Source organism: Corylus avellana, chromosome ca10, assembly GCF_901000735.1.
Source record: "Corylus avellana chromosome ca10, CavTom2PMs-1.0".
Taxonomy (NCBI): Eukaryota; Viridiplantae; Streptophyta; class Magnoliopsida; order Fagales; family Betulaceae; genus Corylus; species Corylus avellana.
This window is the reverse complement of record NC_081550.1, coordinates 20,759,828-20,781,237: the sequence shown is the minus strand read 5'-3', so window position 1 is coordinate 20,781,237 and position 21,410 is coordinate 20,759,828. Positions and strand designations below refer to the sequence as shown.

The following is a 21,410-nucleotide window of genomic DNA, read 5'->3' as shown; positions in this document are numbered from 1 at the left end:
CCCTTGGCAAAAGAAAAATATGAAGAAAAAAAAATCTTGATAATTGGTTGTGTTGAATTCTCTCTTTCCTGTAACTCAATGGTCTTGTTGGTATGTCATGTAAATCAATGTTTTTGTTACCATACATCAACTGCAATCACAACATTATCATTAGCCCGAGTGACTCGTGGATGTGAGGATTCTTCATTTTGATTAAGTGAACATAATTTATTCTGTTACTTAGTGTTGTTTTACTTGGTATGTAGTATATTCACTGCAGTAAAAATTGTCAACATTGTCTTGACTATTTATGCCTTTGGTGATTCATCTTTTTGATTTTATAGTCATTTTAGCATATTTATTTTGTTTTTCTTTTTTGGTTATTCTTGTCTGGGAAACTATACTTACCCTTCTTAATCTACCATGTCCCGTCAATCTTTTAATTAGTTTTATTTTTATATCACATAAATTTTTATTCAATATTAAAAAATATTAACACACAAAACCTTTGTCTTACCCTTTATGTTTGGAATTTTTCTGTGGGGGGTTCACGGTTTCAAGCTCATTCTAAGTTTTTAGCTTGGGTTCCCACATATTAATTAACTAATTATCAATCATAATTATCATTAAAAAGAATCTATTGTTTATGAGTCAATGTGACAGCCCATCTAATCAAATTATAATTGTCTACTCGCTACTGTCTCATTAGAGCAAATGATTAGTGGTAGACCCTTAAAAAAATTCGTCATTTTTTTAGTCAAATTTTTGTTATTTAATTTTTTTTTACCATTAAAATACTGTCGCATAAATTTGTACGGAGATTGTAGTACTTCAAATGTTTATTACAATCCTAAGGGGCTTCAATAGTTTAAGTGCAATTTTAACTATATAAACATAAGATCTTAGTTACCTTTCCCTTGTAAACTAGTTTTTAGGAGTGAGTTTTACTCAAAGTTTGTACCATTTGGTATTTGTAGAGTCGCCAACACGTTGAGTATGAGATTAGACGCAACTCATAAAGTATGGAACCGAATGTGTTGCGGCTTTGTGGTCGCCCCGAGGCTGATTAAAATATCGTACTACTATATATGAGTATATTATTAAGTCATTGAATATTGATAGATGAATGAAGCCACCAAAAACGAAATAGTTACTCTCGGGTCAGTGTTGATAAATTAGGCTGCTGTAAACATCGACTGCTGATAGTATGTTATAATACCTAATAAATTTTTAAAAGTAAATTCTACCTAAATAAATTTGTATCAACATTTTCTTCCTCCTAATTTTACAGACCTTCCCAAAAATAAGGAAAAGAACCAAGAAAAAAAAAAAAAAAACTAAAAACAGCACAAATTCTTTGCACAAATATTTATTTAGCTTTCATGTTTATGGACTCTAAATTTTTTAAACTATATATAGATAATATTTTGTTGGAAGCAGCAACCATTGCAAGTGTCGTTGTTCCTACGGCTAATAAATAGCTCCAAGGGGTTGAGGTGTGAGCTTTTTGCTGGCATTGAATCTCCTTAAAACTCCTTAATTAAGGCTCAACGCAATTACTTAACCAATCCAAACTATATACGTCACTTTCCTTGCTTTTCATGCAACGACTTCTTAACTACCCACTTCATTGACTATTGCCACTCACTTTTTGCTCCACAAGTAGCAAATTAGTTTTACATCCTATAAGTCAAAAAAAAAAAAAAAAAAGTTTTACATCCTATAGCTTATTAGGCCCCTAAACATCACCAATATTTGTTTGGGAAAAATTAAATTTAGTCCTTAGGGTTTTATGCAATTTGAATATTGTCTTTCGGTTTTTTAATTTTGACAATTAGGTCTTTTAGTTTTTCGTTAATTTTAAATAGGTAACTTTATTAATCTACCATATAATGTCACATTAGACTAATCAACCAATGTCATGTGACTCTTGTTTGAAACGCCATGTGCCAACTGTATGTGTCACGTGGCATAGTTATTTTCAATAACCAGAGAAGGCAGCTGACTACCACTAATTAGTGAGGGGGGCCGCCTTTCACCACATAATAGATTCATCTCAATTTCAAATGAAATAGATAGTAATAATTTCATGATCAGAATTTAAAGTTGATGCATCTATTAATATATATGAAGTAATTATTTAAATGTAAATGATTTAAAAATTTTAAATAATACAACTAAAATGATCAAATAGTAAACTTTAAGTGTCACGTCATCCTAATTATATGATGATAGGATGAAAGTCAACTAAGCACCATTACTCTTCAATTAATATTTCACCCCATCTTTCCTTACACATTAAATATGGGGGCAAGTTTATGTTAACTTGATTATAATCAACCTCTCTATTTTGTTTTTCTCAATCTTCATCTTCTTCTTCTTCTTCTTCCTCAACTTCTCTCTCTCTCTCTCTCTCAATGAAGAAGAAAAAACAACTGTCAACATCTTTCAAATGACAATTCCACCTTCTTTCTTCACCATCACTCTCTTCCTCATCACCTTCATACCTCTCTCGCTTCCAACTGTCGTTAACGGACTCGGCTCAGCCTCCACCGCCGCCATCACCTACGGCACCACCACAGTCTGCGGAATCATTGCCGCCGAGCCCACCCAGAGAGTCCAATGCTACCAAAACGGCCAAGTCATCTCAGTCCAACCCAATATCTCCTTCGAAGCCATCTCAGGTGGCGGCAACTTCTTCTGCGGCCTCCGGTCCGGCGGCTCCAGCCTCCTCTGCTGGGACACTAGCCCATCATACTCGAGCTTCCAGCCAAGACGTATATATTACAGCGACACGGTCAGGCTGACTGATCTAACTGTCGGCGATACTCAAGTTTGCGCCAGAGAGATCAACTCCGGCATCGCCAGGTGTTGGAGAGGAAGTAATAAAGGTGGGTTTAACTTCTCATCACCCCGGGAAGCATTGAGGTTCCGTTCGATGACATCTGGAAGTGGGTTTTCATGCGGCATTTTGAAGAACGACAGCTCTGTTTTATGTTGGGGTAATGGTAATTACATCGGATCCGAGATTCAGAGACAGTTCGGGAATTTGTCAATGTCAAGCTTAGTCGCCGGAGAGTCTCATGCCTGTGGCTTGACGACGACAGGGACGTTGGTTTGTAAAGGGAACAATGGTTCTGGTCAGCTGGATGTTCCTTTTAGCTCCGCTTCTGAGTTTTCTGGTTTGGCATTGGGAAGCAATTTTACTTGTGCTATGCGGGCAAGAAATGGATTGGTGGCATGTTGGGGAGGAAGCAATCGATTTGAATTCGACAGCAATGCGATTGAAAACATTTCCTTCGAGTCGATTGTTGCAGGTTTAGATTTTGCTTGCGGATTAACGTCGAGCAATTTATCGATGATTTGTTGGGGACCCGGGTGGCCCAGTATATCCAGTGAGCTTCCATTAAGAATTGTTCTTCCGGGTCCATGTGTTTATTCTTCATGTAACGCATGCGGTGTATATCCAAATTCTGAGGCTCTGTGTGATGGGTCTGGGAATATATGCAAGTCTTGCCAGATTGAGCTGCCGGTTGCCGTTCCGCTTCCGCCGAAGGCATCATCACCGCCGTCAAAGCAGCCGGTTTCTCCCCCAACAACCAAAGGCAGGAACAAGTTTTCATTGGCGTTTGTGATTGTTGGATCGGTCGGCGGTTTTGCAGGCATTTGCAGCATTGCCTTTTGCGTATGGGCTGGAGTGCTTAGTTTGTTGCGCAAGAACAATTCTAATTCTGTGCAACCCAACAACGTGGATGCTGTCACTGTCACTGATTCAATTGCCCCAACTCCAAGCTCATTGAAAAGGCAGAGAAGTGGGTCGTCAACAGCATCCAAGCACATGGACAGGACGCGGACATTTTCTTTCTCAGAGCTTTCCTCTGCCGCCAACAACTTCTCAATGGAAAGCAAGATTGGCGCTGGGAGCTTCGGCAGTGTTTACAAAGGCAAGCTCGTGGACGGCCGCGAAGTAGCCATCAAAAGGGGAGAAACTTCTATCAGAACAAAGAAATTTCAGGAAAAAGAAATCGCCTTTGATTCTGAATTGGCGTTGTTGTCTAGGATTCACCACAAGCATTTAGTTGGGTTGGTCGGATTCTGTGAAGAGAACGACGAGAGGCTTCTGGTTTACGAGTACATGAGCAATGGCGCCCTCCATGATCATCTGCATAACAAGAACAATGTTGAAAAAAGTAGCAGCGTTTTGAATTGTTGGCAAATGAGGATCAAAATCGCATTAGACGCCGCCAGAGGAATTGAATATCTGCACAGTTATGCAGTGCCACCGATCATTCACAGAGACATTAAATCCTCAAACATACTTTTAGACGCGAATTGGACTGCAAGAGTGTCGGATTTTGGATTATCACTAATATTGAGGCCAGAATCTGAACATGAATCCATGTCTTCCAAGGCTGTCGGAACGGTCGGCTACATTGATCCTGAGTACTATGTACTAAACGTTTTGACAGCAAAGAGTGATGTCTATGGCTTAGGTGTGGTCTTGTTGGAGCTTTTGACAGGGAAGAGAGCTGTCTTCAGGAATGAAGAGGACGTGACGGCGGGTCCAATTGGCGTGGTGGAGCATGCGGCCCCGCTGATATTGGCAGGGGAGCTACAAAAGGTGGTGGATCCAAGGGTTGGGCTGCCAGAACTGCACGAGGCGGCGGCAGTTCAGGTGTTGGCTTACACTGCTGCACGTTGCGTGAGCTTGGAGGGAAAGGAGAGGCCTAGCATGAGTGACATTGTTGCCAATTTGGAAAGGGCATTGGCCCTTTGTGAGGAGAACCCCGGCAGCCTCTCCCCTGCTACATTGTCCACTCGTTCAGAATGAGATTTCTGGCCCAAAGAAGAACACAATTAATGGAAATTCCTTTTTTCTTTTTCCTTCTTTGTTTGTTTTTTATTTTATTTTTTATTTTTTAATTTTTTAATTTTTTTTTATATATATATTCTTTTTAGGGAAAGATTTTTTAACTAAATTTTCCTTCTGGGTTGTACTCAAATTTTCCACTGAAAACAAAATTGCCAGGAGTGAGTTCTAGTGGTGACTAACATATTCATCCTCCCTATTATCTTCTTTTGGTATCAAAAGTTAGATTGCTGCCATGAGTAATACAATTTCTATTACAAATTCTTTATGGCTGTCCGGGTTTGATTGCAAATTGAAAGCGTGGGCAATTTACGGCACGATTCACGAACATATTCGGGTTGAGTTATAGTTGATCAATATAGTTTTATATCAATGTCTAAACACAACCCGTCTTTCTTTTGCACCTGAAATCTTGGAGTAACTTTAATTCTCTTTGCACTTGTCTTGGTCGTCTTGTTTTGCACGGGTTGTTTTGGTATAATATTGACAGGTATTCATCTTTTGCGCCTAAAAGGGTACAATCTTGTTTGTTGGTCTGAGAGAGATGGGGCCATAAAAAGATCCATCTTGAGATTCCAAACAAATTCACTAGTGTGGCCGTATTATGGGATCCAAATCACGTTCATCCAAATCAGATCTACTAGATTTTCATTTGAACAGAACATTTAAGGTTAAACTATCTTGGGTCTTGGCCAACCAAGAAGAAAAAAAAAAAAAAAACATGGGACAACGTTATTACTCAGAAGTGGATCAAGATCTGGCCTAGGTTTGCGCACACTCGTGCAGATCATGATTCTGAAAAATGTTTGTTAAAGAATGCTATAGTTTAGCAATAGAAAATTCGTGATTTTGTATTGAGTTTGAGTTGTATTGAGAATGAATATAAGATAATAAAGGTTAACTTTAATGTACTAATCTCGAGGTGTCAATACATACATATAAAACTACGTAGGAGAAAGGCCAGAGCTTTCAAGCCAACATAGAATTCTTTTTGACAATGGGCTCGTGAGTGGTCAGTGGACGAGTTGAGACGTGGGTACAAGTACAAGATAGATCAATCACAGGCTGTACTGCTAGCTGTGGGTTTCGTCAACTATCTACTGAACATAGGATTTAAATATTGCTCTTCAAATGTCAATTTACTATTTTAGTCAGGACAAGGGCATGTGATTCAGCAGTTAGCTACTAAATATGGAAACTAAAATTACAAAGTTTTTACACCAAACATGTGAAAATTTAGTTATTTAAGGGCAGATGTTGATTTAAATTTAGGGATAGTGATATGGGTGTTGATTTAAATTTAGGGCAGATGTTGATTTAAGTTTTTGGATCGAGAACCGACTTATTTAATTAAACAAATCAAACATTTAAGTTTAACTCATTAATTTCATGTTGAGTTTATGTCGGGTTTGCGAATTGTGTAAAAATTGTCAGCCCTAAGTTTAGTAAATTATTGAAGGATTTTTCTCTAGCTCAATTAAAAAAAAAAAAAACTTTATTCAAATTAATGTAAAATAGGCGTGGACAAACTATGAAAACTAGCATTCAATTTGTTCGTTTTTAATTTGGTCCAAGTCATTAAGAGTGTCAAGACTTCATATAAACATAATAATTATTTTTATTTTTATTTTATGTTTTAAAAATTAGAAACATTAAAGCCATTAACATTATGATGGAATCCAAACTAACAACCACAATGAAGTCAGTCTGGTCTTTTGACTTTTGCTGCTACCACGTACAACACCCGCCTGCACCAAATAATAGATATGCCCACACAAGTCTTATTCATAGCAATTAGCAAACAATGATGACGCGTATTTAGCAATTATCACAGCATAATAAGTGTAGTCATTCCCACACTTAATTATTTTTATGAAAAGTGACAACTTTCATGAAGTTTAAAGAATAAACAAAGAGTTGCATTATGGTTTATATATTTGGGTTTGGAAGCAAATTTGATTCATTCTCCAACATTCGTTCTCTTTGTTTTCCCCATAGATTTCTACCTTCAACAGGATTTAACCTTTTAAATATTTGCATTCTTGAAGCCTTGTTTATAATATCTGCTCTGATATCATGATTAAATACCATATCCATATATAGTGAACTCCAATATTTACATCCAAGTTGTTTTAGACAAATTGAAATCGCATAAGAAGCCTTACATTTTTGAATTTGTCTCCCTTTTTATTATATAATGGAACTACTCGGATACTGCTTTTCAACTCTGATACCGGTAGACATGTCTGGCCTCCGAAGTTATTTTTTCCTAATAGGTCATACTCGGGAACTTCAATCTAGAGAACAGCTAACTCGGGAACCCTCAGTGAAAATTCAAACTCCTCATTCTACACCGGTAGCCAGTCATCCTTAATTACTTCTGTCTTCTTCATATGATCTTGATCAGTTGGGATGCCAGCAATTCCAACCTGCAATAAATTGCTTACTTAGTTAGCACGTACACGGCTCGTGTATTCGATACGAATCCAAAACAAAATTAGCAAGTTAAGATTGAGATGTTTGAACTATTTACTTAAATGAGTCGAATTAAGGTTAATCGTCATATAATACGACCCAAATTCGACACGCGATAAGTTTCAACAGCATCAAGACAGTCAAATAATGATGCGCACTAGTTAATTGTTTCATGAATTCTCATGAAACAATTAATTGATTTATCTTAGACAAAATAACTTTTGATCAACTTACTCTCACAAAAAAGTTGGGTGGTGAATATCGATAAAAGTGTGTGCGGCGGAAATCACTATGCCACCCTTCTCCCATGTAGACTTTTACCTGTTTGTCACCATAAAGACAACCCAGATGAGCAAAGTTACTAAAACGAAAGGAAAGAAGGAAATAGTCTTAATCATTTAAATTAATATTATAACACTTCCTTAATTATGTGTGAGCGTTTAAACTTTTCCTTATAAATAAATAAGAGCAAAAAACGTAAAATATTTAATTGAAATGCAGGTAATTATGGAGTCAGGTTTGAACTCATCTAAAAACCTTGAACTAATAAAAAACAGTGAACTTAATCATTTAAATTAATAATCTAACAATTAGGGCCTAAAACCTCTCACCACCAGCGTTGTCCTAATTGGTAGCGGCTCAAGAGGATATTGTCAATCAAGTTTTTGTTAAATCATAACTTATCTTAAAAACTTAAGCTAATAGGAAGATGTAAATTTAATTATGATCGGTTTGTTTCGGCATAAAATGATTTTTAGAAAATATTTTCCGTATTTTTTGGTGTTTGGTGTGACGGAAAATATTTTTCGTTTGACCGAAAAAATCTTCTTTAATTTTCGAAAAAAGATTTCTATTTTTGAAAACCGTAAACTATTTTTCAAGTTTGAGTATCTCATTCTCAAATTGACAAACTTAGTCAGGACATTGCCGAGACTTCACCGGACCACAGTCAGGACCTGGTTGAGACCATGCCAGGTTGTTTTGCATAATGTTAAGTGATAGAGTTGTTTTGCATACCTCTCATTCCTTTCATGAAATTATATGCAGCACTCTTTGTACATCAAGGTAGCACACATTTCCTAAGAAGTCTTACCTGCATATTAAGTGCAACCATTTGAGCTCCATGCATCCATCCCAGCATAGGATCGTAATTAGATGAGTCCAAGCATGTACCTTTAAGGAAAACCCTCAGCAAGTTTTTTTTGGGTAAACCTAGAGCAGAAAGCATCAGATATTAAGATTATTATGTTCAGGGGCGGAATCAGGATTTTTTGCGAGCATCAGATATCATCGATCATTATTATACTCAAGGGCAAACCATGATATTTTGCGTGGATCCGAACCTGTGAAAATAAATAAATACATAGATATATACAAAAAAGTAGTAGAGTAGAATGTTAAATCATATAGCCATCTGGGGGTGAAAAAGTCATTATTGACGGAGCTATATATGATATAGAAAATTATCTTTTTATAATATATATATATATTTTTTTAAAAAAATTGGGGTTGCCAAAGACCCCCAACCTTAGAGGGAAGTTCACCCCCGATAATACTGATGATGTTATGTTATGGTAATGGATCATATCATTAACATGGTATAAAGTAATGTTATTCTATACATATGGATCATATAGGATCCTTATGCACAAAGCTACCATTTGAGAGAGAGAGAGAGAGAGCTTGCACAAGAACAATTAGTTACCTGACAATATCAGTTCCATGTGTTTTTACAGCATTTTCAAGCTCTTGCTCACTCAAGCTAAGATGTCCAACTTTATTAATTAGGATCAGGAAGCCAGATATTTGATGCACCTTTCGGCTTTCCTGCATGAATGGCAAGTAAACTCCTATTTGCATTATTAGCCCTTTCCTTGTTTTCATCCTCATCATTCGGCTCATATGCTGCCAAGCGGATAGAGGGTGTTAGAATATAAATTAAATGATTAAATTTATCTATTTCTATAAGCTTAAATTTTTTGAATAAATGGTGATTAAATGGTGATTTCGTGCGTTTAGCATAGCAGCACATGCAATTATGTAATCTATTTCATTTGCACCTTATCAGTGGCTCCAAGTTCTATTTTGGCATCCTCGGCGGAATCTTTCTGCTTTTGTAAATCTCTTTCCATGCTACTCTGAACTTCAAGGTATTCCGTTGGTGGCCGGTTTAGTAGAAATCAAAACCCTTTTCTTCAATGATTCCGGTGAAGGGAATTCCGTTATGTATTCCGATTCAAGGCGATATAGCATGGCTACAAATGTTTTAGTGACCATCTATGAGAAGAAAATTCATGGCAAGTCGTATAAATGGTTAAAATGAATAGAAAAGTGATGCATTTTGCTCACCTTGGCTACTTTGGCTTGAAGATCTGCAGTCAGGTGGCCTTCAAAAGTAATCACAACAGGGTAGTCAGAAGCAGAAAATGCATTTTTCTTAATAGCTTGCAAACAGTCGGTGAGTTCCACTGGACTAGTCAGAGTACTCCTGCAGCTCCAAACAAAATCCATCAATTAAACTAAAAACTACCTTTTGTTTTTATTTTTCTTCTTCTCGGGCTCTTCCTTAATGGTGAACCTATGTATCTAACACCCAATTACCCAAAAATGCTTTGTCTCTATTTTCTATTATTCCGCTATTTTCTTTATTTTTCCATTTCATTGCAAACAAACATAATTCATACCCTCCATGACGAACTTCCACATCGTCTGTGCTGGAGTTTTGCCACGAATCCAATTTAATTACTCTTACACCTCTTTTTAGTGCGTCTTTAATTGGTTCCACACCGCTGTCACCGATGAGTTGATTACCAGTTAAGTAGGAGTAATTATGGCCTGTGAATAGGAAATAATGAGCAAGTGGAGCATTCATATCGTACGTGGTGCACCTGCATATATACAAACAGATAAGTTTATCAAGGAACTTGCTTCAATATTTTTGTTTTCCATAAAAATTCTTACAAAATGGTTATACAACTTGTAACCTTTTTTTTTTTTTTTTTTTTTTTTTTAAATTTTTTATATGATTAAATTAATCATTTTTTAAATGGTAATTTAACATGATCGTATTAAAATATATATCATTTTCTATCGACTTAAACTTTTGAGATAAGTAGTTATTTAATGGTTATTCAGAAAATAACCCAATGTATGCCCCAAGCACTTAACCAATAAGTGACAAAATGCACCATATTAGAAGAAGTGATCATGACCTTAAAAGCGGAGAACGAAAACCTTTAGATGCAAGGCATTGCTAGGATTATTTTTTTCTAATTAAGTAGCGGAAAGAGTTACAAGAGATGATCTTTCTTCTTGATCCGGATGAAAGAGAGAATGAGAGATCCTATGAGAATACTTTCAAAAACAAGATCGAAAGCGGCCAACTTTACTAAAGATTGTGTTTTGAAATTGGCACATCGAGAAACTTTCACAGTAAACCAGCTATGAAAGGAAGAGAGTTCCAAACTAACATCATAAATAAGGATCAAAAGGGCATCCCCTTCAAGTAAGAAATTGTTGCAACTGAAAGAGACAACTAATCTAGTAGCGAGAAGAGTTGCAAACGCTTCACTAAGAAGGACACGATGATACCGATAGAGACATGATGAAGGAATATCAATTCTCACATTAAGATAGAAACAATCATGAGAAAGAGAAAACAAGTTAACTAGTTTTATCACTTCTTATTTAAGTTTTTGAGAAAACTGGCGATTTAAGAGTTAAAAAGAGTAAGATTGAAGATTACCTCGCGATGATGGAGAGGGAAATTAAGATCTCCGAGAAGATATCGGAAGAAAGCTTCAAGATGGAGGCCCTTCCGCTGGAAGATGTTGAGATGCTTCAGGCTGTTGAAGATGGCCTGAGCATGGCCCTTGGTAGCATTATGATCTCCTTGAACATGAATCAGGAAGTCTAGCAGTTTATCAATGCTCATGATGCCATTCTCAGAGTATTCTTCAAATAGCTTCTTGATTTCTTCCGGAGGCTCAGCCACCCTGAGCTTGAACGTTCTCCTGAAACAGAAGCACACCTTGTAATGCTGCTTAGACATTGTTTGTTTATACGTGCACAGAAACAAGGATTGAATTGCTATCAGTCGATCCTTTGTTTTGTGTTTAAATATGGATGGAATGGAGAGAGAGTGATTGAAGCTAGCTTGCCCTTGATATTGCTTGATGTTTTCCTCGTATATTCTGTCTTTTCTCATACATTAATGCTTCCGGGCAAGGTGAGAATCAGTTCCTAAGATGCATCATGTACATTGTACAAGAAAGGTCAAAAAGAAAAGAAAACACGTCACCTCAAACACTGTTAAATAATTTTTATTTTATTTTTTTTTATTATGAGTAACACATGTCGTGATTTTATTGGCGATTTTATTGGCTCTGATTTGGAATATTAGTAGAATCCGTCATGTTTTTTTACGAAATTTTATAGGATGAAGTAATTTGTTATTTATGCATACACTAAGAATCTCTCAAAACATTTTGATACCAGAGAAAGCATATTGTAAATTAAATAAACCACGTGGATAGATTTTGAATATTTTCTTGTAAAAAAAAACACAAGCATGTGTAGAGCTAACTTCTTACAAGAGAGAGTGGTCGTATGGCCCCTAGCTATCGATCAGTTGAGCGGCCACCTCTAACCAGAATATATAGTTAGGGTGGCCGTCCTCTCCCTTGTTGGAGGTGGCTCTTTCTAATATTTTATTATTTTTAAAAAAAATTAAGTAATAAGTAAGCCTCTTTGGTTGAAAAACTATGCGTACGTATGTTTTCTCAAAAATCAAAATATTTCTATAAGGTGTGAAAAGTACTTGGGATAATTATCCTTTCTCTCATGAATTACCACTTGATTACCATATACCCCTATAAACTACCAACTTTACATTACGACCACATTAAACTACTCTTTCGTTACCCAAACCCCCATTTATGTTAGTCAAGATCGTTAATTCGGACGATTAACCCATCACATGCGCGTCACATGCCTTTAATGTGTATGCATTTTTTTGGGGGGTAATTATCATTTCGTCCATGAACTACCATTCGATTACCATATACTCCCATCAACTATCAACTTTACGTGCACGTGATGGGTTGACCGTCCGATTTAATGACCTTGACTGACAGAAATGTGGTTTTAATAACGAAATGGTAGTTTGATGGGGTTGTAATGTAAAGTTGGTAGTTAATGTGGGTATATGGTAATCGATTGGTAGTTGATGGGAGAAAATAAAATTACCCTAAAATATTTTGTATTTTAAATTGTTTGTTCATAATTTTAAGAAAACTGTATTTTTGATTGTAAAAGTAGAAAACCTTTTTGGGTTGTTAACTTTCTAGGTTCTTTTCTTTCAGACAGTCTCTCTCTTTCACTCGTCTTTTTCCTTCTATATTCTTTAACTATTTCATCCATATCATGTATTTTAAATTAAAGTTAACAGATATAATAAACGGATATACAATTAACAATACTGATGAGAGATCTATATTCTATAAAGTCATACAAAGAATATTACACTAGTAATCTTCTCTCTCTCTTTCTCTGGTTACAAAGCAAGAGATTACTTGTCTAAGGTCTGAGCTGTAAAGGAATTAATTAAGCAGCGAACAATTGGGGGGATCTATGCCCAAGATGCTTGGCATCCAGGGTTCGAAAAGTAAGTCGCACAAAGAGAAGAATAAAACTCCCACCATATAATTCCATGTCACGCATTGCTTTCTTTCTCACTCTCTCTCCTCATGTGTAACCTTAACCCAATGGTAGAGCTGATAAATTTTGATACGAATTCAATACGAAACTAGTGGATAAGGGTTAAGGGATTTGACTCGTTTAAATAAATGAGTCAAGTTATGACTAATCTATATAATCTTATACTCATATCTTGGCACGAATATAATCTGATATATATGCAAACACAAATTGCCACCATTACCTAATGGTTGGTTTTTGCTTTTTCAATTTTTTTTTGCAACCAGGAATTAGCCATAATCTCATAGAAATGCAGGACCCTCGGTAATGAGGCAATGCTAGTATTAAATTCTGAAGACCACCCCCACAATGATGTGGCTGTAACATCTTACGAGAAATGTATTAGTAAATGTATCAAGAACCACAATGTGGAGAGTAAGAAATACATATCACTCACTTATTACAGGAAGTGGTTTTTCATTTGCACCATTTACCTTATAATTAGCATGATAATCAAAATCTGATTCTGCCGAGATCACTATCCATTCATAAACTGTATCTCTAGTATAGTTGAAAACGTTTGGTTTCTATCTTTTGTCCATTTCCGTACAAGAGATTGACAAATTTACCATTAAACATGTGAAACCACATGTGAGTCCCACAAATTCAATGATAAATTTATAAAAAATAGACAAATTAAAAGATATGCAAGAGATGAATGTATAATACTTCTAAGTACGTATCGTTTGATATGTATTACTTTTATAAAAAAACACTCCAAATTAGATTAAGAAACATACCCAAAGGCCAAAGCTTACAGCCAACATAGAATTCAGTTATAGATCAATTGCAGGCTGTACTGCTAGCTGTGCGTTTCGTCAACTATCTACTGAACATAGGATTTAAATATTGCTCTTCAAATGTCAATTTACTATTTTAGTCAGGACAAGGACTTGTGATTCAGCAGTGAGCTACTAAATATGGAAACTAAAATTACAAAGTTTTTACACCAAACATGTGAGAATTCAGTTATTTAAGGGCAGATGTTGGTTTAAATTTAGGGATACAATTAGTGATATGGGTTTGGATTGTATCGACATCTGACTTATTTAATTAAATGAATCAAATCCTCAAAACTAATTCATTAATTTTATGTTGGGTTCATATCGGGTTTGCGAATTGTGTAAAAAATTGTCATCCCTAATTTCAATAAATTATTGAAGGATTTTTGTCTAACCCAATTCAAAAGAAAACTTTATTCAAATTAAAAAAAGATAAAATAAAAATAAAAATAAAATAGACGTGGAAAAGCTATGAAAACTAGCATTCAATTTGTTCTGTTTTAATTTGCTCTATAAGTCTTTGAGAGTGTCAAGACTACATATAAAATAATAATTATTCGGTTAAATGTATAATAATTATTTTTATTTTTATTTTATGTTTTAACAATTAGAAACATTAAAGCCATTACCATTATGATGGAATCCAAGCGCGCTAACAACCATAATGAAGTCTGTGGTCTTAATTTGCTGCTCCAAATAATAGATCGATGCCCACACAAGCAGGCTTATTCATAGGCTCATAGCAAACAATGATGTGGTCATTCTCACACTTAATTATTTTCATGAAGCACGACAAGATTTTTGAAGTTTAAAGGAAAAACAATGCAACTTTACGGTTTTTATATTAAGAGTTGGAGGACGAATTTGAATCATTCACCAACGTGTAGATTTCTACTCTCACACGATTTTATCCTTCTAAATACTTGCATGCATTATCATGAGTAAATACTCTATACATATATAATACATGTAAAAGGCATATATAGTGAAGTCCAATACATGCGTCCAAGTTGTTTTAGAAAAATTGAAATCCCATAAGAAGCCTTACATTTTTGAATTTGTCTCCCTTTTTATTATGTAAGGGAACTGCTCGAATACCGCTTCTCAACTCTGATACCGGTAGACATGTCTGGCCTCCGAAGTCATTTTTTCCTGATGTGTCATACTCGAGAACTTCAATCCGAAGAATAGCTAACTCAGGAACCCTCAATTGGAATATAAACTCCTCATTCCACACCGGTAGCCACTCATCCTCAATTACATGTGTTTGCTTCATATGATCTTGATCAGCTGGGACTCCAGCAATTCCCACCTGCAGTCAACTATTTACTTAGCAACCGTGTACATGTATTTCATTTTCATGTTAATGGTCCAAGTAGAGATGACAATTTTTGACACGATTTGAAAATTCGACATAAACTCAATACAAAATTAGAGGGTTAAGATTGAGGGATTTGAAGTGTTTAATAAAATTGGTTGAATTAAGGTTGACAATCTTATACTATGCCTCAACACGACATGTATCTAACATGCAATAACTTCCAAGAGCATCGAGACAGTCAGTAATGATGCACACTAGTTAATGTAAGAAACTTTTTATTTTGGCACTAAGTGATAAACTTTTTTCTTCACATTTCACTCATTCACTTGGGTAAAAAGGCAAAAGTAGTATGAATTCAATATATTTTCAAAAAATTAGGGCTTAAAAAAATTAATACAAGTCCAAAATTAAAAACCGACTCAAATTATTTTCCAAATTGTTTAAAATAGGATTTAATAGAATCCCCAAAAAGGCATACAAAACTAAAATAGGCCAATTACCTAAAATACAAATAGCGGATAATAACTGCATTTAATAATCGCGTGATGCTGATATGGATGTGGATACGAATACGAATATTTAAAAGTAATATTCACATTTTACGGATACAATTGCAGATATTACAAATAACCGTATCTGCATCCACATGTACACCTCTAGTTCATAGATCATTTTCATGAAACAATTAATTGGTTTATCTTAGACAAAAATAACTTTTGATCAACTTACTCTCACAAAAAAGTCGGGTGGTGAATATCGATCAAAGTGTGTGCGGCGGAAATCATTCTGCCACCCTTCTCCCATGTAGACTTTTACCTGTTTGTCACCATAAAGATAACCCAGATGAGCAAAGCTACTAAAACGAAAAGAAAGAAGGAAACATGGAACTTAATTGTTTAAATTAATATTATAACATTTCTTTATTTGTGTTTAAACTTTTCTCAACACGCGAGAGCAAAAAGAGTAAAATATTTAATTGAAACATATATAGGTAATTATGGTCCTATATTATTGAAATATTTACGTCAGGTTCGAACTCATCTAAAAAACTTGAACTAATAAGAAAGAGTGAACTTAATCATTTAAATTAATAATCTAATAATTAGGGCCTAAAACCTCTCACCACCAACGTTGTCTTAATTGGTAGTAGCTCAAGAGGATTAAAGACTTCATTATCTGGATGATCAGCCGGCAACAAAAATTGAGGTTTTTTCACATAACCGCAACCACCATTGGCTCTGAACATTCCTTGCATAATCCAAAGGAACTTCCCATGTCCCTGTCAAGGAAAAGTGGTGGAAAAGATTAATTAGTTTAGAGAGCATGGGAAATTGTTCCCAAATCGTCCATATATTTTCCTCAAACTATTACATAATTGACAATATTTCCTCCAAACTTTTAATTGTGATAATGTCCCTTTCAAACTACCAAAACATTGTTAATGTCCCCCAAGGCTAACAAAAAGATAAAAATGACCCTATATATTTCTCAATAAGACAAAAATACCCCTATAAATTCGAAAATAATAATAATAATAATTTTTTTTTATAAAAAAATAAATTAAAAAAACGATTTGTTTTTTTTTTTAATAAAAAAATAAAATTTTTATTTAAATTTTGTTTTAAAAAACGAAAATTTTTATTTTTTTAAAATGGAAATTTTTATTTTAAAAAATTATAAAACAATTTTTTATATATAAAAAAAATTCAATTAAAAAATAGATTCTTTTTTTCTTATAAAAATGATTTTTTTTTTTTTTTTTTTTTTTAATTTTAAATTTGGTCACCCTTGAAATTTTATTATTATTTTTTAAAAAAGTTTTAGTTTTTTTTTTTTTTTTTTTTGAAGTCTTAGTATTTTTTGTTTTTATTTTGCTAAAGGTAGTTTCGTTATTGGGGGGACATTAACAATATTTTGGTAGTTTGAAGAGGGCATTATCACAATTGAAAGTTTAAGCAAGACATTATCAATTGAATGGTAATTTAAGGGGGGTATATGGACTTTATCCTAGAATTTATTTTACCATATGACAAATTAATAATCATCTGTACTCAATCAATCATTCAGTATAGCATAGTAGCTTAAAACTTAACCTGCATAATTGTTTTATGATATCATTTCTTCTAGAAAACTCATCTTTCCAGCTCAAAAGGCACAAATTTGCATGACTATTATATTGTCAATCAAGTTTCCTGTACCAAGATGGTCATTGTGAGCAATATTTAATCTATCACGGAGTACAAGTACTAAGCAAGTTCTGGTATACTAGGGGGCATCTAGCCCTTAAGGGGTTGGCTCCAAGGATAAGTTATTTGGTTCTGGTGTTTCATGAAGCATTAGGTCTAACTTAACGTCGGCTTTTCTTTAGTGCAAACAATTTCTTATGGTCACACCAGCGAGTGAAAGCCCATCTTTACCCGATCCGGGTGGAAAGAATGCTTTACACTGTGCTGGAGATCTAGTACTTGAGGCAAAGCCTCAAATATCCCGGCTAAAAAAAAACTAGTAGCGTTTGAACGGCTTATGCAGTACATTTGCTGCATAATGTTAAGTGATCGATAGAGTTGTTTTGGTTACTTCTCATTCCTTTCAGGAAATAACATGCAACACTCTGTACATCAAGGTAGCACACATTCCCTAAGAAGTCTTACCTGCATATTAAGTGCAACCATTTGAGCTCCATGCATCCATCCCAGCATAGGATCGTAATTAGATGAGTCCAAGCGCAAACCTTTTGGGTACACCCTCAGCAAGTTTTTTTGGGTAAACCTAGAAAGCATCCGATATTCTCATTATTATTATATTTGAATATATATATATGGTAAAAATTATTATTATTTTTTAATTTTTTTAAAGAGTAGCGACATTTGAATAGTGCAAAGCGTCACCTTGTAGCGACATTTTTACTATTCAAACGTCTCTAATTTTGAATCCAATCACTATGTTTAAGGGCATTTTGAAAATGTCACTATATCAACAGTAACATTTTTGGGGCTAAAAACGTCACCTTCTACGTGTCACTATTTTAGCCTTTTTTTTTTGTAGTGAGTTAAGATTTTTTGGATAGGGTCTGAACCTATGTAAATAAATAAATAAATAGATACAAAGAGTAGTAGAGTAGAAAACTAAATCATCTAGCCATCTAAGGATGAAAAAAGTCATTATTGACAGAGCTAGCTATTATATAGAAAAACATATTTTTATAAAAAAAAAATTTAAAAAAAATTGGGGTTACCAAAGACCCCCCAACTTTACAGGTAAGCCCACCTACTGATGTTATGTTATGGCAGTGGATCATAACCTTAACATGGTATAAAGTAATATTATTCTATATATACATACGGATCATAGGATCCTTATGCACAAAGCTACCATTTGAGAGAGAGAGAGAGAGAGAGAGAGCTAGAGCTTGCACAAGAACAATTAGTTACCTGACAATATCAGTTCCATGTGTTTTTACAGCATTTTCAAGCTCTTGCTCACTCAAGCTAAGACGTCTAACTTTATTAGGATCAGGAAGCCAGATATTTGATGCACCTTTCGGCTTTCCTGCATGAATGGCAATTAAACTCCTATACTCATTATTAGCCTTTTCCTCGTCTTCATCTTCATCCTCATTATTTGGCTCAACTTGCTGCCAAGTGGGTAGAGGGCGTTAGAATATAAATTAAATGATTAAATTTATTAATTTCAACTGGTTTGAAGTTTTCGAATAAATTGTGATTTCGTGCGCTTAGCAAGTTAGCATAGGCTCATAGCCCCACACGCAATAATGTGATCTATTTCATTTGCACCTTATTAGTGGCTCCAAGTTCTGTTTTGGCATCCTGATCTTTCTGCCTTTGTGAATCTTTTTCCATTGTACTCTGAACTTCAAGGTATTCCTTTGGCGGTTTAGTTGAAATCAAAACCCTTTTCTTCAATGATTCCGGTGAAGGGAATTCCGTTATGTATTCCGATTCAGGGCGATATAGCATGGCTCCAAATGTTTTAGTGACCATCTATGAGAAGAAAATTCATGACAAGTACTCATGGAGGCAGGTTATATATTTAAACAATAAGAATGGTTATAAAAATCAATAGAAAAGTGATGCATTTTGCTCACCTTGGCTACTTTGGCTTGAAGAATTGCATTTAGGTGGTCTTCAAAAGTAATCACAACAGGGTATTCAGAAGCAGAAAATGCATTGTCCTTAATAGCTTTCAAACATGTGATGAGTTCCACTGGACTAGTCAGAGTCCTACATCTCCAAACAAAATCCATCAATTCAACTAAAACCTACCTTTTGTTTTTATTTTTCTTCTTCCTTGAGATATTAACCCCTATAATATATATATATAAGCCTCTTTCAGGCTCTTCTTTAATAGTGGACCTATGTATCTAATACCGAACTACCCAAAAATACTTTGTCTTTATTTTCTATTATTCCGTTATTTTCTTTATTTTTCCATTTCGTTATGAGTTTCTTCTCCGTACTATATATATATATTAATTAAAGTTAGGGCACAAATGCAAATAAACATAATTTAATTCATACCCTCCATGACGAACTTCCACATCGTCTTTGGTGGAGTTTGGCCACAAATCCAATTCAATTACTCTTACACCTCTTTGTAGTGCGTCTTTAATAGGATCCACACTGCTGTCACTGCTGAGTTGATTACCAGTTAAGTAGGAGTTATGGCCTGTGAATAGGAAGTAATGAGCAAGTGGAGCTTTCATGTCGTGGTGCACCTGCATATATACAAACAGATAAGTTTATCATGTTTTTGCTTTCCATAAAAATTATTACAAAATGGTTATACAACTTGTAATTTTCTCCTACTTAATTGAGTTATTAGGTTTATTTCTCGGTAGGGATCACCTGCCAGGTTATTGTTATAATATTAAGGGGTAATTTCACTTTAAATCTCTGAATTACCAAGCGATTTGAAAAGCTTCCCCAAACTTCAAAGTCTCTCAATTCGGACCCTTGAACTTTCAATGACACCCCTCTGTCAGATTTTAAACGTTAAAAGTGAGACACTGACGTTTATACCCCTGAATTTTTTTATAAAATTTCAAATTTACCCTTAATTCCAATTTTTTTTTTTATAAAAAAAATAGGGATATTTTTTTGGTCTTTTTGGGGGTAAATCAGGAAAGTTAATGGTTAAATATGATAGATGGGTTCAAATTAACTGCAATTGAAAGTTCAGAGATCCAAATTGAGAGGTTTTGAAGTTTGGGAGGGCTTCTCAAATTGCGTAGTAATTCAATGGTTTAAAATAAAGTTACTCATAATATTAATTAGAGGATTAAATTAATCATTTCTTAAGCAATGATTTAACGTGGCAGTATTAAAACATATATCATTTTCTACAAATATAAACTTTTGAGGTAAGCCCCAAGCACTTAATTAGATATGAATCAACCATAAGCGACAAGATAGCTCATATTAGAAGAAGTGAATGGAAACCTTTAGATGCAAGGCATTGCTAGGTTGACTGCACAATCATACAGATAGATTACATGGGACTCTCAAGATCAAGATAATTGGTAACTTAACATGCTATCAAATTTTGGGTTTGAGTTTGATCTATATATGTTTCTGTAATTCACTTCTCATTTAAATTTTTAAGAGTTAAAAAAGAGGAAGATTGAAGATTACCCCGCGAGGATGGAGAGGGAAATTAAGATCGCCGAGAAGATATCGGAAGAAAGCTTCAAGATGGAGGCCCTTCCGTTGGAAGATGTTGAGATGCTTGAGGCTGTTGAAGATGGCCTGAGCATGGTCCTTGGTAGCATTATGATCTCCTTGAACCCGAATCAGGAATTCTTGCAGTTTATCAATGCTCATGGTCCCATTCTCAGAGTATCCTTCAAATAGCATCTTGATTTCTTCCGGAGGTTCAGCCATGTCCCTGTGCTTGAACATTCTCCTGAAACAGAAGCACACCTTGTAATGCTGCTTCGACATTGTTTGTTTATACGTACAGAAACAAGGATTGAATTGCTATCAGTCGATCCTTTTGTTTGTGTTTAAATTGAAGCTTGCCATTGATATAGCTTGATGTTTTCCTCCTATCTTCTATCTTTTCTCATACAATGCTTCCGGGCAAAGTGAGAATCTGTTCTCATGCATCATCTACAAGGAATGTCAAAAAGAAAAGAAAAGAAAAGAAAAGGTGTCCACTCCACATTCCCTACTTTAATCCTGAGTAAGAAGACACCCTGTTTTAATAA

At 34.9% G+C, this 21,410-nt stretch overlaps 1 protein-coding gene and 2 pseudogenes across 1 annotated transcript; 1 reads left to right on the top strand and 2 right to left on the bottom strand.

Moving 5' to 3' along the window:
• The first annotated feature begins 2,431 nt into the window (after positions 1 to 2,431).
• On the top strand, positions 2,432 to 4,822 carry LOC132164549 (putative serine/threonine-protein kinase-like protein CCR3). Its single transcript, XM_059575082.1, has one exon. It carries the CDS (start codon positions 2,432 to 2,434, stop codon positions 4,808 to 4,810), a length of 2,379 nt encoding a protein of 792 aa, XP_059431065.1. The 3' UTR covers positions 4,811 to 4,822.
• A 2,375-nt stretch (positions 4,823 to 7,197) lies between these two features.
• On the bottom strand, positions 7,198 to 11,375 carry LOC132163152 (phosphoinositide phospholipase C 2-like; annotated as a pseudogene).
• Positions 11,376 to 14,878: 3,503 nt separating this feature from the next.
• LOC132163151 (phosphoinositide phospholipase C 2-like) overlaps positions 14,879 to 21,410 on the bottom strand; it is a 10,719-nt pseudogene continuing 4,187 nt past the window's right edge.

What these genes read in the sequence shown, in the direction of transcription:
- LOC132164549 (XM_059575082.1), top strand. Translation starts at nt 2,432, where the DNA reads ATGACAATTCCACCTTCTTTCTTCACCATCACTCTCTTCCTCATCACC.